This window comes from Saccopteryx bilineata, chromosome 1, assembly GCF_036850765.1.
Source record: "Saccopteryx bilineata isolate mSacBil1 chromosome 1, mSacBil1_pri_phased_curated, whole genome shotgun sequence".
Classification (NCBI taxonomy): domain Eukaryota; kingdom Metazoa; phylum Chordata; class Mammalia; order Chiroptera; family Emballonuridae; genus Saccopteryx; species Saccopteryx bilineata.
In genome coordinates, this window is record NC_089490.1 from 70,971,105 (window position 1) to 70,988,070 (window position 16,966).

At 36.4% G+C, this 16,966-nt stretch overlaps 1 protein-coding gene across 1 annotated transcript in view; it reads right to left on the reverse strand.

Moving 5' to 3' along the window:
• Window positions 1–16,966, reverse strand: part of MMS22L (MMS22 like, DNA repair protein) — a 146,946-nt gene that overhangs the window by 67,813 nt on the left and 62,167 nt on the right. Inside the window, exon 14 of the mRNA XM_066254381.1 lies at window positions 15,091–15,594. Coding sequence (XP_066110478.1) covers window positions 15,091–15,594 — 504 coding nt within the window. The remainder of the gene's footprint in view (window positions 1–15,090; window positions 15,595–16,966) is intronic.

Sequence of the window (16,966 nt, forward strand, 5' to 3'; positions counted from 1 at the left end):
CAGTGGTAGGAGAAGAAGACATAATAATATACATAATAAAAATACTGCTCTCACGTTGCCCCTCTATTTAAAACCTAGGTCCTTGATTTCCTCCTCACCCAGGCCTGTGTGCGCAGGCCCTAATTTCAAACCCCTTCATTACTTGGGGTCATCTTTCTACTAACGTACATATCTTTCACGAAACTAATTCTTCATCAGTCCAACAAAACATTTAACCCCTCCCAACTTCTAATTCTCAGATCACGCTCCTATCCAGGCATTTCCCTTATTATAATTACAACATCAAACTAATGGTTCAGGCTGCATGGATGTAAAAATCTGGAGGCATTTAAAGCTGGTTCCACACGCTCTGCAAGTGCAGGGTACGTTTTGTACACCAGAGCGCTTATTTGCACAGTCTCGAGACACAGAAAGTGCTCCAGAAACGTTCGATGAATTACATTGGAATTCCTCCTAGGAAACCAAAAGAAAAAACCTTGTGTATGTATATTTATGGGTTATGGCATTTATATACATAAAACCCTTAAAACTTCTATACATCCGAACAGAAATGTAAAGTGCAAACTTTAGTATATCTCAACCATACGTAATGCTCATAATGTTGATGCATTTAACATATAATTGTCTATGGAAAAAAGACAAACAAGGTTACTTAGTGAGAGGTCATTATAACAATTCCCATTCAAGATTATAGACTCTTTATGCTTTACTCTCCTCTGAACCTAGAAAAATATTTTTTCTGTCTCCACCTTTTCCCGGAAGCCTTCCCCCCACAGAACATCATAGCTCTATTTCGTCTGAAATGGTGGTTGCCTGGACCAGCTATAAAATTGTCTTCTGTCCCCTCACTATTCTGTGCTGGATTCGCCATTTCCTGAACCTAGAATAATATTTCTTGTTCTTGACTAAATCCTTCATTTCTCTGAAGCACAGATTCTTTGTCAGTACATCTCAAAAACATAAAACAAAAAGAAAAAAGGCAATGGTTCAGTATCTATAGTATGAAAGCATTTATGTAAACTTTAAAAATGCACAATGCGATACTACATATTGGTTTTGGATTCTCTTGTCACATTAACTTATCAAAGGACACTGTCCTCAGAAGATCAAGTTTATAGCACATTTAAAAATGGTGTGGGGAGGGGAGAGCGGATGGCAAAAATATACTAAGGTTTCAGGCAATGGGAATAGAAAAATAAATAAATAGATAACAGAAGAAAGAAATGTAGAAAAAGAAATGCAGAAAAATATATCAATGACATAGTGCTGTGATTCACAATTTACTAAAGACCTTACATACATTTACAAGTGCCTAGGCACTTTTACTATTAACAAAGAATGTGTTAAAAATGTCAACAATGACTGAGCTGCAATGGACATAAGCAAAAACTTCTAAAGACTTAAAGAATCTCCCCTCTAATACATCTGCTACCAATTACTATATGACACAGTGTGACTGATTTATTGCCACATAACCACTAACTTTATTTTCTATAGGGAAATCTCAGAGAAAATTCTGTAAGTGACAAAGAGGAGTTTTAAGAAGAGTCTCTTTACTATCTGTCTATTGATCACAGCGTATTCTGTTTATATGACTGACTCACTACACTGTAGGGCACTTGTGAGCAGTGATCTGATTTCACGCGTCTTGATTTTCTCCAACACCAGCACAAAGTCTGCCACAACAGGTACTTACTGGGCACTCAATAAGGCTGTATTGACTTAAAAATAGTTATTTGTTTCACACACAGGCACAAAACTTACACAGCCAGAATTATCTAAGCAAAAAGAAATATAGGGTGGAAGGAGGGACATGACGAAGAAAGTAGAGCAATTTATGCTCTTACTTCAAGAATAGTATTCTTTTTATGGAATACCATTTAACTGATTCAGAATGAAGCTCTATAAATTCTTAATTTAGAGAGAAGCTCTGTACCTTAAATCTACTTACAATATATATTCCTTCACTTCACTTCTCAGAAAACCAACGGATAAGCAGGAGAGAGAGCAATCATCACTAGGTACTCTGCAAGACACTCCACACATCTATCTCTTTTAGTTTTCCAACCAGGTCTTTACTGTATATTACACACATTTTACATATTAGAAAAACTGAGTTTCAAAAAAATTACATAACTTGCTGAAGAATAAAGTGAAAGAAAGTGGCAGTCAGGGTTAAAATTCACATTTGCAACCTTCTGAAAAATACAGTAATATTCTTACTATCAGTACAAGACATTAATTATTCCATATATAATTCACACATATTAAATGACAGAAGTGGGAATTTTCCCTGCTGCTTTTGATGCTGGATACACTAAGAATACACAAAACTGAATCATGAGAATCTTGGAAAGTCAGATAGGTACAAAACCAACATAAAATCATGTCTAGATACTCAATGGTCATGGGAGTTAAACAAAATTTTTAATTAGGCGAAAGGCAGGGAAGCAGACAGACTATGCACGTGCCCCAACCGAGATCCACCCAGCAAGTGCCCTACGGGATGATGCTCTGCCCATCTGCGGCTACTGATCCATTGCTTGGCAACTGAGCTATTTTATAGCTCCTGAGGCCAGGCCATGGAGCCATCCTCACTGGCGGGGGCCAACTTGCTCAAACCATTTGAACCATGGCTGCAGGAAGAGAAGAGAGAGAGAAGCGGCAGGGGTGGAGAAGCAGATGGTTGTGTCTCCTGTGTGCCCTGACCAGAAATTGAACCCAGGACTTCCACATGCCAGGCATAGGCTCTACCACTGAGCCAACATATCAGGGCCAAATTAAGTTTTAATATACAATGAGAAACTATGCAGCCTTATACAATGTTTGTGTACAAAGAGATGTCTTTAATCTTTCATAGAAAAACTGAAGATGTAGAAATTTCCAAGGTATAATCTCACTTTTCCCACTTAAAATAAGAGGTGATAAAAAAAGTAATGTGGATAAAAAGCAGCAGCAAGAGCTGATTAGAGAAATATTCTCCATAGGTTTTCTCCATGGAAGATTTAGGAGGAGAATGGCTTTTATTTTTTGTAGCATACATTTCTGTATTATATACATTCTTAAGAGGATACATGAATTTTGATAGCATAAAAATAAAAAATGCAGCCTGACCAGGCCGTGGCGCAGAGGATAAAGCGTGGGACTGGGATATGGATGACCCAGGTTTGAAACCCTAGGTCGCTGGCTTGAATCTAAAGGTCCTGACTCGAAGCCCAAGGTCACTGGCTTAACCAAGGGGTAACTCACTCTGCTAGAACCCCCACCTCCCGCCCAGGTCAAGGCACATGAGAAGGCAATCAATGAACAACTAAGATGCCACAACGAAGAACTGATCCTTCTCATCTTTCTCCCTTCCTGTCTGGATTAAAAATGTATATAAATAGGAAAAACCTAAAAGGTTATAACAAAATATTAACAGTTCTCTCAACATGGTGAGATAACTAACTAAAAAAAAAAAATACCTGTCTAGATTTTAAAAGTTTATATTACAAACATAAAATAGCCTAATATTGATTTTTTTTTTTAATTACAACTTCGGGAATAAAATGAAATAAAAAGAGTTCCCATATTATAGGATTTTTCTGTTTTTGTTTTTCAAATCATTTGATTTGTGTGAGAAACCCTCTCCTTCTGCTCACCCACTCCCAAGGAGGGACACTTCAGCAGCATAAACTACAGAATCGAAGTACTTTTCACTTTTTGTTTTTTATCAGGTATTTTTCAAACTGTGCTAACAATGTGGGTAGTCTCTTGTTAGACTGTGAATACTAGTTGTTACTAAAATGCTGTTATTGACAAAAATACACAATTGAGAGATCAAGCAACCAGTTAAGGCCCCTGAAAGAACACTATTCCACGAAGATCAGACTGGGGTTTCTTGCCCTGGGTAGTTTTACTTCATAAATGGATTAACTCTTGGTTAACTAGAAAATACTGGAACGACTAATTTTTCAGTTATGATTTTTTTAAGCCATCTACTATTGAGTATGCTCTAAAATACCCTTCTCTTTGCAGCCTACCACTGCCGGCTTTTCATGACCACAGAGTCCCAAACTCCTGGATGTCTATAGAGGAGGCTCTTTTCTTCATTATCTTTTACTGGTTTCCAGGAAAAGTGTCGGTAGGAGGCAGCAGGGGCTGGCTGTGGCAACAGCGGCAGCTCTCCTCGGCACAGCAGTTAGCTACTGGCTTCATTCTTCTGTCATTATATAAGCAAGATGACACTGTTCTCTAATCCAGCCAAAGCTGATAAGTACCATCAACCTGTCACTTCCAACATTTCAAATTCTAACATCACAGCATCAAAGAGTTTTTACATTTCGATTTCTTTTGCTGGCAGCAGCCGGTAGCCTCTCATTCTCCCACGGTGTTCTAATGCTGCATTTGCACACCGGGGTTACTCCCAGACTGAATAGCAGGTCATCCCCTGCTCACTGAGCTCATCTGTGGCCCATGTGCTAGGCAATTTAGATCCAATCAGCCCTTATTTAGCTCAAGAGTAATGAGCAGCATAGTGACACAGACTTAAGCCTGACCCTCAGGACACTGCTCATCAAGCAGTAAAACTGTGACAAAATCATTCATCTTCCACCCGCTGGCAAGAAATAATACTCGCACTCACTGTATTACTTTTCAAGATAAAAAAAAAAAAGTCCTGAATTTTCATGATGTGAGACATTAATTTGCAGAAAGCTGAATTCCCTTAAACCCCCCTGTTGCTATGAGCTCACCAGGGGGAAATAGGCCTTAGGAGACTGAAATGGAATAAAGAAAATTGCTCCAGCTTTCTTTTCATTTTAAATAAGCCTTAAATCTGACAAGCGATATCCTAAAGAGAGAAAAATATATATCTTGTAAAGTAAAGAAGAAACAATTGAAATTAAGAGTTCCAAATGCTAGTATCACTCTTTAAATTTGCTCTCAATTTTGTTAAAATATGAATAAAATTTGAATCAGAGTGATTACTCACCCTTCTCCACAAGGTACATAGGGAAAAGCAAGGAATTGTTCCTTATAGACCATATGGTAGGTAGCAAAAGTAAATTCTTAACATAAAACAGAAATGTACTCTGATGATTTCTTAAAAACACATCTCAGAGAAAATAACTTTAGGGTAATTACTAGAAGATGGTGAGGATAGCTAGGAATATTTTTAAACTACAATGAATCTTTTTTTCACAATTTATAGTGCCTTCTGAGGTCTTATTAACCCAAAAATAATTAATGAGATAATTAAGAGATCGGTTTCCTTGCCTCGCTGACATATCACATCATTAAAAAACATATCTAGTAGCTTTTGTACTACACTTATTGAACATAAAAGCTTAAATTATTACTTGCTTCTTCTATTTCCCTTCTATCGATATAAGCAAAGCCACAATAGAAACTTATCTCACTGAGTTTCTTTAGACTAGGACTAGGTTGCACTTACTGAAATCACAATTTCAACTGTTTTTTCCCCTTCCACAGTTAGAAAAGAGTTAACTTTAGCAATCCTGTCACAAATGGGATTTACCAGTCTTCAATATATTTATTATGACACATCGTTGGTTTAAGAAGCACCAGCGCTGTGTGGTGTCATGAAAGAGCACAGTAGCAATGCCTTCTTACAAACTCATTGCTGAATTTCATCCAAAGCTTCAAAGATCTGGGTGGTCTCAATGCCTATTGTGAACCATGGGGTTCAGATAAGGAACCATAGTGACATAAATAAGATTGGGAAAAGAAGCTCTGCTTCAACCCTACATCTTTTGATTTATTCCCATTTGCTAAAGAGAAATATTCCAGTACAGAAAATAATCATGGCACTTCTATTCCCTGAGCCTCTGAGCTGATCCACTTTCAAAGGAATGAAATGTTTCCTTTCACAGAATGTATTTCTTTACTTCCTTGTCCATTCATCCCAGTATTCTTCACCTTGATTTCTATTTCATGTTCTTCCTCCACCCTTACCTTCCCTCTTTTTCCTAATATAAGAGGTGGATTTCCTGTTTCAACTCAGAAAAACAACAACAGATTTTCAGTTTTGAGAACAGCTATGAATTGGAAGTCATAAAGCTCTAGGTACCTACTTCTTGAAATAACACTAATCGTCAAAAGAACATCTAATATAAAGCAACAGTTATCTCTCTAATTTTGTAATTACTGGGAACTAGGGTTTTAAATATCAGAGCTCACCTAGATTATAACTGGAGATAACAAGACCAGAGGCATGGCAAATACAAAAAATAGAGAACTGAGAAAGGGGGAGGAGACAAAATGTCTATGGAAACTCGGTACCTTTTCTTTGTACCCAAGATTCTAAATTTCACACAGAGGTGCCTTGCCACAAGTCTGCTTTCTTACATTGCACGACAGTCATTCCAGAAGCCCTTCTAATGAAGTAATCTTCCATTCTGGCGAACTGTCTTAAATTATTTTATTATTTCCTCAACTCCATTACTTCAGTTTTCTCTTCCAAATATCTTGCTTCTAACACAATCCAAATACAGGTAATCTCTATTTTTAGATTCAAAGTGTTCCTGTCAAAGAAACTCTCAAAAACAAAGTGAAAAGATCAAAGGCCAACTTATTCCATGTGTTTTCATATTTCAATGAGACGGTCTGGTGATAACTACTGAATTGGCCAAATAAAATAATGGTCCAGAAAATTTCAACTGGATGCGAGTTTCAATAACACCAAAAATTTTCCATTAATTGAGAAGAATGGATTCCTGGCATCTCTCTAGATGTCCCTTCTGCCTAGTGGTCCTTAGGAGGCAATAAACATGGGGGTGAAATTCAGATTATGCACTAAATCTATAGCCTGGCTTCATAGATACAGTTGTGTACTTTCATGTGGATATTGGCTAGAATTTTTGGATAAGAAAATAAAATTAAGGACAAGTATAAATTATCTAATAATGCTGAGTAATGGAATCAATAAAATATCTTTGAAATGGTGAAGAGGTAATGATTTGAATAAACACTTAAGTACCTTTCTCTACTTTCTCAATATATCTTTCACATAATAAACACATGAGTACATACTAGATATACTGCATTTAACTGGTTTACTGATGTACCCTAAATGCCAATAATGCCTGCTATCACAGTAGGCACTCATAAATACTAATTGGATTTGTTAAATTGTAATATGTTTAATCAATATGTACTTTTGGTAAAAAAATAATTGCAATACAACACAGAAAACAATAAAGGACATTAGAGAGAAAGTGTTAAGGAAATTCAAAGGGAAAAGAGTCTGTTCAAAACCAGACACATGGACAAGCACACATTTCATGAAAAGTTTAGAATAAAGAATAATATTGTCTCCATAAAAATAAAGAAAACAAACATGCATTGAGAGGTAATGAATGGTCCATGTTCCAGACAGGTGCAGGCTCTAGTCAGTGCTGTCCAGGAGCTTTGCTATCCACCTCAGTAGCCGCTAATTACACACAGCTAATAAGGAACTCATATGTAACTACAGTAAAGGAGAAGTTGAAGTTTTCATTTTATATTCATTAACTTAAATTCTCACACGTAGCTTTTGTGTACTAACAACAGGGATCTATAGAAGATGTTCACAGAAATCCTGCAGGGTGAGTATTTACAAAGCTGAAGCTTAGAAAAGGTTAAGTAACCTTCCAAGATTATGTATTACGTAGAGGAGGGGTGATCTGAATTCTGATTTACTGACCCTAAAGCTCCTGCTTTTTATATGCCGGAACAGTAGTGACTCTCAGACATCGCTAGGGGTTCCTTGGGAAGCAGAGGCCAAAGCACAACTTGCTGCTGCGAAATTGTGTACTAGTGCCTGGAAGTCTGGCTTCTCCCATAAATGATGCTGTCTGATTCCATCTCTAGAATGAATCGTGTTACTACTACTACTCCCTCTGAAACCACCTTTTCCCAAATCCCTCTAAATAAGTCCTTTGTTCTGATTTTTTTTCCTTTTTCTATAGTCTGCTACACCACCTTTGTGCCTACCTTGACCAGCACTGACCATTTCTGACTGCTTATCTTGACAGATACTTTCATATTATAGATTTAACCCTTTTCTAATCATTGGTTATCACGTAATTTAGCTTATACAGCCCTCAGATCTAGCCTGGAGTCTCAAATGGCTATGACAGGAAAATACAGACAAAAGAAAGACTTTGCAATTCCTTGAGAACTAGTAGTTTAATTTAACTAAAGTAAAGGGGAATCATAAGAAAAAGTTGCATACATAGGTAAAGTCAGACTGTGGATGACTCTGAAGATCATGATAAGGAATTTGAAATTTTCTGTCCATCCAGATGGCATTAAAGGTGTTAAAACACAGAATGATAAATGTCGACTTGTGGTGGTGAAAATAAAGAAGGGATGTTGAAGGAGATCCTCCAATGAAGACATTAAAAACAATTTTTGGCCTGGCCAGTTGGCTCGGCTTCAGAGCAGCAGCCATGTGTGTACCTATCCGGATTAATTCCCAGTCAGGGCACACAGGAGAAGCGACCATCTGATTCTCCACCCCTCCGCCTCTCACTTCTCTATCTCTCTCTTTCCCCTTCACAGCCATGGCTCAGGTAAAGCAAGCTGGCCCCCAGCAACTGAGGATGGCTCCATGGCCTCACCTCAGATGGTAAAAATAGCTTGGTTGCCTAGCAACAAAGCAGTGGTTCCAAATGGGCAGAGCATTGCCCATAGGGGGCTTGCAGGGAGGATCCTGGTCAGAGTGCATGAGGAAGTCTGTCATGCTGCCTTCCCAATTCTCATTTAAGAAAAAAAAAATCTCTCAAATGGATAGAGAAAGAAAGGACACACATACATGTCACATTTCTATCTTACAAATTACTTTTTTTTCTACAGCAGTTCCTTACCATTTATGTAAAACAGAATCACAATCTCCAACAGTTTCTGTTAATGTTCCCCATAATCCTGACTGTGTTTTTTAAAAATCTGATTGATTTACACATCAAAAAGCATTTACTGAATGATCTTTATGCTAAGGATACTATATTAGGAATGGGTTAAAAACCATCCAAGGTAAGTCCACACATGTCCACTGACATTAGCAGACATAAAGTGTCATACAAATAAATAATGATGAGTTCGTTTTAAACATAGTAATTACAATAATAGCGGCATCTAACATTTATTGAACACTCAATACTGCACTGGGCACTGTGCTAACCACTTTATTATATTCACTATTGCATTTAACTGTCAAAATAACTTAGTGAAGTATATGCTCTTATCCTCATTTTACCAATAAAACTGAGCTCTAGACACTTAAGTTTTCCGGACAATATTTCAAAAGAATGGCCTTGTACTTATGTAAGAGATTTTATATCTGTGTAACAGATCTATTTGGAGACTAAATAAGTAACCCCAAGATTAATTACTCTACATAAAATATTAAGTTGATAACCTATGGTTTAGCAAAGTACAAAATAAAAAACTGCACTAGAATTCCTAAGGGTGAGTAGATTATATTATTACATGGATTTATAAATATGTAATACAAAAGGGTGATAGTAAACACTCTGCAAAATTCAAGCCTGATAACATCAAAATACTTATCGCGTATATATAAAATCTCAGTTGAAAGATATATAAAATATTTAATGATAAAAGAAACCTTTCCATTTTATGTACTCCCCAAATACTAGCATTTATACTATGTATATTTCGTTAAAATGCTTATTCTTTCTCTGAAACAACCAAAACTGGTAGATGGATCACTCTTAGTAAGCAGTGTAACTGTTTGATTTTTCAAATACATTTTTCCATGCGGCAGACTCATGTGCTCCCTATCCCAAATTATTCAAACACTGCCCCATAATTTGTATGCAATCAAAAATCTGCATCAAATACATTAGTGACATCATTATAGATGACGATGAAACTGAGATGAGCAGATACTTTGGGCAACCTGGGGTATACTAAGCAAACCGCAGGCAAATAACTCAAAATTCAATTATTTTAAAAATCATATCCTGTTTGAAATTTATTCTTATAGTAAACTCTTATTCAATTATTAAAAGCTGTAACCCATTCACACTAACCGTCCACCCAATAACAAAAGCAGGGAAAGGCATGCAAGCTGTCAAGAATATCCTGTTTTTTCCTGGAAAATCATGTAAATTATTTGGCATACAGCAGACCCTCATGAGACTACTTCCTTCTGTATTACCTCTTTCCCTATTGAGAGACCGCCTAGTTCTCTCACTAAACATGTAAAAAAATTTGTTTAGAATAACTGATACCATACAATAAAGGTTAAAAAATATTTGAGAGAAGTAATTAACATTTCTTGTGTGTGCATACTCACACATACATACCCAACCCAAATGTCAAAACAAATATGTAACAAATAGATGACCTTCTAGGCTCAAGGGAAAAGAAGAAAAAGTATTTAAAAATACATGTATTTTCAAAATGTATTTTGAAGCCAAGAAAAAAGGTTTTAATATTTTAAGAAGTTGTATCAAAAAAAGTATCAAAAAATATAATCCCTTTTGAACTATTTCTTAGGCTCAACATTTAACATTTTAGGTAAGTTTTCAACTGCCTTTAGACTTCTTTGAAACTAGACTTGTTTAATACAAAATAGGATGTCAGTTGATCAATATCCATTTGGCTTAAATTAATAAGTCCACAACCTCCCTTAAGTGGTAAAACAAACAGGTACAAAGCCTGAAAATTTATTGTTTCTTTTTAAACTCCAAATGGTATTTGCAGATGCCAAAAGGCATTTTGAAATCACTCACCCTTACTTCAGTAAAAATGAAAAAGGGGGATGGCGAGGAGGGAGAATCTCACTAGACCTTGTATGTCAAGTTTTTGCCCAAAGCTAATTTTCATAGCTGTGTTATAAAACCCTGAAAATGGAGGTTTATAATGGAAATGCTGACAGACCCTTAACTATAGCAGCATGAATGGATATAATTAAAGAAAAGCTTTTGGCTACACCTAACTCCACAAATGAAAGACTGGCATTTTTACATTAACCTCAAATAACGGCAAGCGAGAACTAGAAATGTGATTCCAGAAAGGTAATGCGAAATGTTAAAGATGACTGCTAAAACTATTTGACATTCGAAGTTTTACACGAGGAGGCATTTAGTTAACATAACCAAGTCAGTATTGTCATAATGCTACTTAATCAGCAATAAAGAATGCTCTGGTGAGCCATCAGCTCCAGTTAGCAGAAAGTGGCATATGAAGTTATTATTTCTTAACAGCCTAGAGGGAGCTGCTTCTCCCTTAATCAGTGATCTTAGTTCCTGCCTACCTATAATTCCTCTGTCATACAGTTATAAAACTATTACCCAGTTCAACACACACACTCATGCATCTTGCACACATATTTATGCAAGGAATGGTACCTTATTCCCACCTGAATTTCAAAACAGAAGAGATTGCTAAGGTAAAGTATTTCATACTTTCCTTTGTCAGGGATGCAGCTAGGAATAAATATCATCAATCTATGTAACCCATCTTTTCTATCCAAACCCAAACTTCAAAGAATTTAGCTATGTTCTTAAAAAAAAAAAAAAGTGCCTATGCTTTACAACTATCCAAAATGTTTTCACACTTTCTAATATTATATAATACCATTATATAATTATATTTACCCAAAAGACTCTTATGGAAAGATCTCCAATGAAGCTCCAGATTTAAGGTCAGGAAATTAGGTATCTATGATCAAACACCTACCGGAATTCTTCTCGTGTTTCCCCTCTTTGCTTCCCTTCCTTCTTTTTCTTCTTTTAAGAAATAATCCTGAATGATCTCTGGGGCTTTACCCCAAAAGATTCCAAACTAAAAGGAAGTCTTCCTTGACAAAATCTGCCTTGGAAGTGCTAAAAATTGATGGAATAAAATTAAAACTGTGTAAGTCACAGCCCCTCTTATAATTAGTCTCACTGAGGAACTGTGTGCAAATTGCTACACAAGCTTCAGAAATGATTGACAGCACCCAAACTATGACAGCATTAATAAAGACACTGGCCTCATACAACCATCTGTTAAAACTGATTTATAACTCTGGCAATTAAAGTTATACAAGATTTTATATTCACTTAGAGAAACTGATTTCAGTCATAGCTGAACAGTATAAAAACCAAAAATAAAACATTGTGCAAGAATTACATGTTATCAACATAAATATTCTTTTTTCATAGGTCAGTCCCCAAGATCAACATCATACTCCTTGCCCCATTCCAGATGATAGCAAATTATAAATTAAAGCCAGTTCTAGTTAAAAATACTCCTAATCAATGTAAACTTAGTCTCACCTTCCATAATTGACAGTCTTCATTATGCTCCCTTGATTTCTCCCTCAGCTATTCTGAATAGTGATCCACACGGATTAACAGAGAGGCTTTACAGCTTCCAAGGTACTTGCAAGCAGTATTTCCCAGTACTCCTGAAGTAACTTTAACTTTGGCTTTCATGCTAAAGGACTTCTACTAAATTGAATTTAAAGAGTAAATATTTGTTTTCATTACAAGAAGTAGAAGTTAGATGGCTGCAATAATGCTAACAAAGATAAATTATAATAAATAAAATGTGCTTTACTTGTCTCCACATCCCTCTGTGATTAATTTATTGTTTTTAATTCAGTGAGAGGAGGGGAGACAGTCTCCCATATGAGCCCTGACCAGGATCCACCAAGAAAGCCCACTAGGGGGCAATACTCTGCCCATCTGCGGTGTTACTCCATTGCTCTCAGCTGAGCTCTTTTTAGTGTCTGAGATGGAGGCCATAAAGCCATCCTCAGCATCCAGGGTCAACTTGCTCCAATCGAGCCATGGCTGCAGAAGAGGAAGAGAAAGAGAGAGAGAGAGAGAGAGAGAGAGAGAGAGAGAGAGGAGAGGGGGAAGGGTAGAGAAGCAGATGGGCGCTTCTCCTGTGTGCCCTGACTGGAAATCGATCCCAGGACATCCACACACTGGGCTGATGCTCTACCACTGAGCCTACCAGCCAGGGCCTGTGATTAATTTTTAATGACATTCAAAACAAAATGTAACTAGCAAAGTAATCAAAGTTCCCAATAAGCAAATCATCTTTTTAGAGGCAAAAATACTCAGAAGTATAAAGAGTGAGGAAAAAGAGATTTACAGTTGTTCGTGTGGAAAATAATACAGTAATTAATAAATAATAATTCAATAAACTACTTTCTTTGTATTTCCATTCTGAAAGACTCTCCAACTTTTGCCTCATTCTCTTATTCACAAGTTGTGATTAACATTTTTAACAGACTCCTGTATATAATATCTTAGAATGCATGTTTTCTAAATATATTGCATACACTAACCTAAAAATGAGAAAGACAGCCTTCTTATACACTATTAGGAAGAATGAAAACTGGTGCAAAAAATTATTTTTGTAGGAAATCTGATAATACTCATCCACATTTAAAATTCACATATACCAATCCGTTCTTAGAAATTAATCTACAGATACAGTTCCCCAAGTATACAGAGAATGCATGTATAAAGATGTTAAAACTGTTTATAGCAACAAAATTGTCAACAATAGTTAAGATGACTAAAAGGGACTTACCCATCTTCAGTGGAAAAGGCAGAAAGACACACAGATTCTGGTACCTGCTTCCATGACTGCCTCGTCCCAGTGCCCATCCTCCCGCCCCCCCTTTCTATTCCTTTGCCTTGTATCTTTTGGGAGCCATAGCTCCTCATCACCAGGACAGTTTAGACCAGTAAGCTCTTTATCCTACTTGTTTTGTATAGTCAGAAAAATATAAATACACCAAAATGGTACCAGAAACACGGAAATTTAATTTTTTCCAGGAAGCACAGGGAAATACCACTTATTTTTCAATTATACAAACAAAATGAGTGTGACACGTGGGAAAGGATAATATCTGCTAATAAACTACTAGACTAAAAACAAACAGTCCATGGAAAAGATTCAGAATTAGTTAAAGCTTCTTCTCATAAAGTTTTTTATTAATTTACTTTCCATCTATCCATCCATCCCAAAATTTGAGAGTTTAGAAGATCTTTGCTTTAATATAGTTGACACTGGGCAACAAGGAGATGGCTGGTCAAGAACTCAGGCTCACCCTTTAGAACTTACACCGGTGAGTGCAGATAAACAGGAAGCTACATACAATCTAATGAGGAATTAAAAGCTGAGGACTAATCAGTATCAACACACAGACCAACATTAAGTAAATTAGTAATAAATACAATAATAAATGGTAATAAATAAATTTCCAAAATTTGGAAATCTTGTCACGTTTACTACCTTTGTAAAACAGGTGCTACTTTTGTAATGTAGTGTTAGGAAGAGGAAAATAGTCTTTGTTAACTTCAAACATAATTTAAAATAAAACCATATTTCTATACCTAACTTTTACCTAACTTTTCAGAGACTGGCTAACTACACTGAGTAAGTAGCATCTAACTTCCTAAGAACATGCACTTCAAAGGTAAAAGTCACGTAAAAAGGGCCTTCAAGAAAATAAATGTCATTACCGCTGCTCTTACCCATTATGGTTCGGGTCTGAGTACATCTGCACATTTGTATAATTTAAGTGGATCGGAAAACAGTAAGTTTTGTATAGGTAATTGGTGTTATAAACAGAAAAATCCTATCTTAATCTCAGAATAAATTGTTTTGGCTGGAAGCATTTCAAGCAGTTGAAGCTACAACTCTGCAGCAAAATACATAAAGAATTTTACTTTTTTAATGGTACCATGTGGCCAAAATCTTATGGGCGATAAATTACCTGTTTCAGTAAAAGGTACTTCAGATTTGACCTGGTCTTGCTTGGAATACCTGAAGCGCACCTCTCGGTGGTAACACCTCTCAGGAGAGACAGACAGGGATGGGGGGGGGGGGCACGGCTCTGGACTGCGCACAGCTGCTCCGAGTTCACTTTAATGGGTTCACACATAGCTTTCTTCTAAAGAACGACGGTTTGAAAGAAGATTGAAAACTAATGATTTATGCTAATATACCAATAAACCGACTCCTCTACATTTGGATTTCAGGAGCATGTCAAAAGAAAACCTTCAATATAGAGTCAATGCTGGTGATAATATAAAACAAATTAATAAATTAGCACATTACTGGAAAACATACCTGATTCTGGCCAGAACAGCTTGTAGAAAGTACAATACTGTCCTGAGTTCAGATTCTTGACAAGCTCGCAGAAGCATACTGAATCCATCATTAAGCAGTTTTTCATGGGATGGATGCAAACAATGGCTTGTTTCAAACACTTCTTGAACACCATCAATATAGATGGAAAGAAGTGTCCAGAGGGTCTGTCTTTGTCCCATTTCATCATTCTTAGATACCAAGAACTCCTTTGCTTTTTCCTGGAAAGCACTTGAAAATTTCTCAACCAGAACACTGATGTCCAGATTTTTCCCAGTATACAACAAGAGGAAGGCTGCCTGACCCTTCCAAATGAGAGGTGATGCTTTTAAGGCGGGCCTGAGGAAATTCAAGAGGTCTAAGACACGGCTTGCTACATCTTCTGTCTCTGCAACAACTGCTAACAGTAGAAAAAGGTTGAAAAAGTTCTGTAGACCAACTACAGTTAGTTCTTCCATTCTTTTTGGATGGAATTTAGAGTAAATTCTGTAAAACACAAAAATTGCTTTAATAAAACTATTTCAATCACAAAATCCATCTTTAAAAATGACATTTCACTCAATATTCATGAGTCTCATTACCATAAAATTTTTAGCTAATTCTTCATTACAATGCTGCCATGTTACTTTGCCTACCTAGAAAACAAAATTAAGCCCTGGCCAATTGGCTAAGTGGATACAGCATCGGCCCAGCATATGGATGGTTAGGGTTTGATTCCCAGTCAGGGCACACAAGAAAAGTGACAAACTGCTTCTCTCCCTCTTCCCCTCCCACAGCCAGTGGCTCAGTTGGTTTAAGCATTGGCCCCGGGTGTTGATAGCTCAGTTGATAAGAGCATCAGCCCTGGGTACTGAGGATGGCTAGGCTAATTCCACCATTAGCCCCACACAGCGGCTAACCAGTGGATCCTGGTTGGGGCGTATGCAGGAGTCTGTCTCACTATCTCCCTTCCTCTTACTTAAAAAAAAAATTAACACAGTACCCGGACCCTCAAATTTCTCAATGACTGGGCAGATCATTTATAAGTGAATCAAGGAGCAGTGGTTTCCACAAAGGACAGTAGAAATGTTCTTTGCACATAGTACATGACTTTCCCTTTTTAGTCCCCCATCAGCTTTCTTTTTAAATTTTTATTGACAAATAAGAGAGAATATATCATCTTTTAAGTACAATTTTGATGAGCTTTACAGACATCTTAACCGAGCAATTTTATAACAATTTTCCTTAAACTGTTTTTGCCCTCTACTTCTCAGAGTTGCTCTTGCTATATGTATACCCGAAGACAATTCAAAGTGCTAAAAAAATTATTTTCACCTACTCACACAAAGAAATTGTTAGTGTTAAAATGTCTAAGACTAGACATTAAAAATCTCTTGTCAATACTACTTAATATAATTTTAACAGTTGACATACTTTTCCATCACTTAAGGGATTAAAATTGAAAATCATTCATGTTGAATCCTATCTACAAATTGTTAAATTTTATAGCTTCTATAATTAGTTTATTCAAGGTAGAAATAATTAATGGTCATGAGCGGTTAAATGTTTATTTATAAATAATAGACCCGATAAGCTCCTGAAAATAAAGACCTGTTTAATTATCTTTATAGCCTCCATCACACCCACTACATTGCTTGGAAAACAGTATTTCCTAATAAATAGGCTTGTTAATGAATGAATTCCAATGATTCCTCTTAGCAATAAAGTTCTGAGAGTTATGTCTTCCATAAAATGAATTAAGATTCAAAAACTAACTAGCAAAACAACAAAGAAAAATACTACTGTTCAAGATACATAATTACTGGGGTATTAACAAAGAAGCTACTATTAAAAAAAGTATATTTTAGATAAAAAAGAG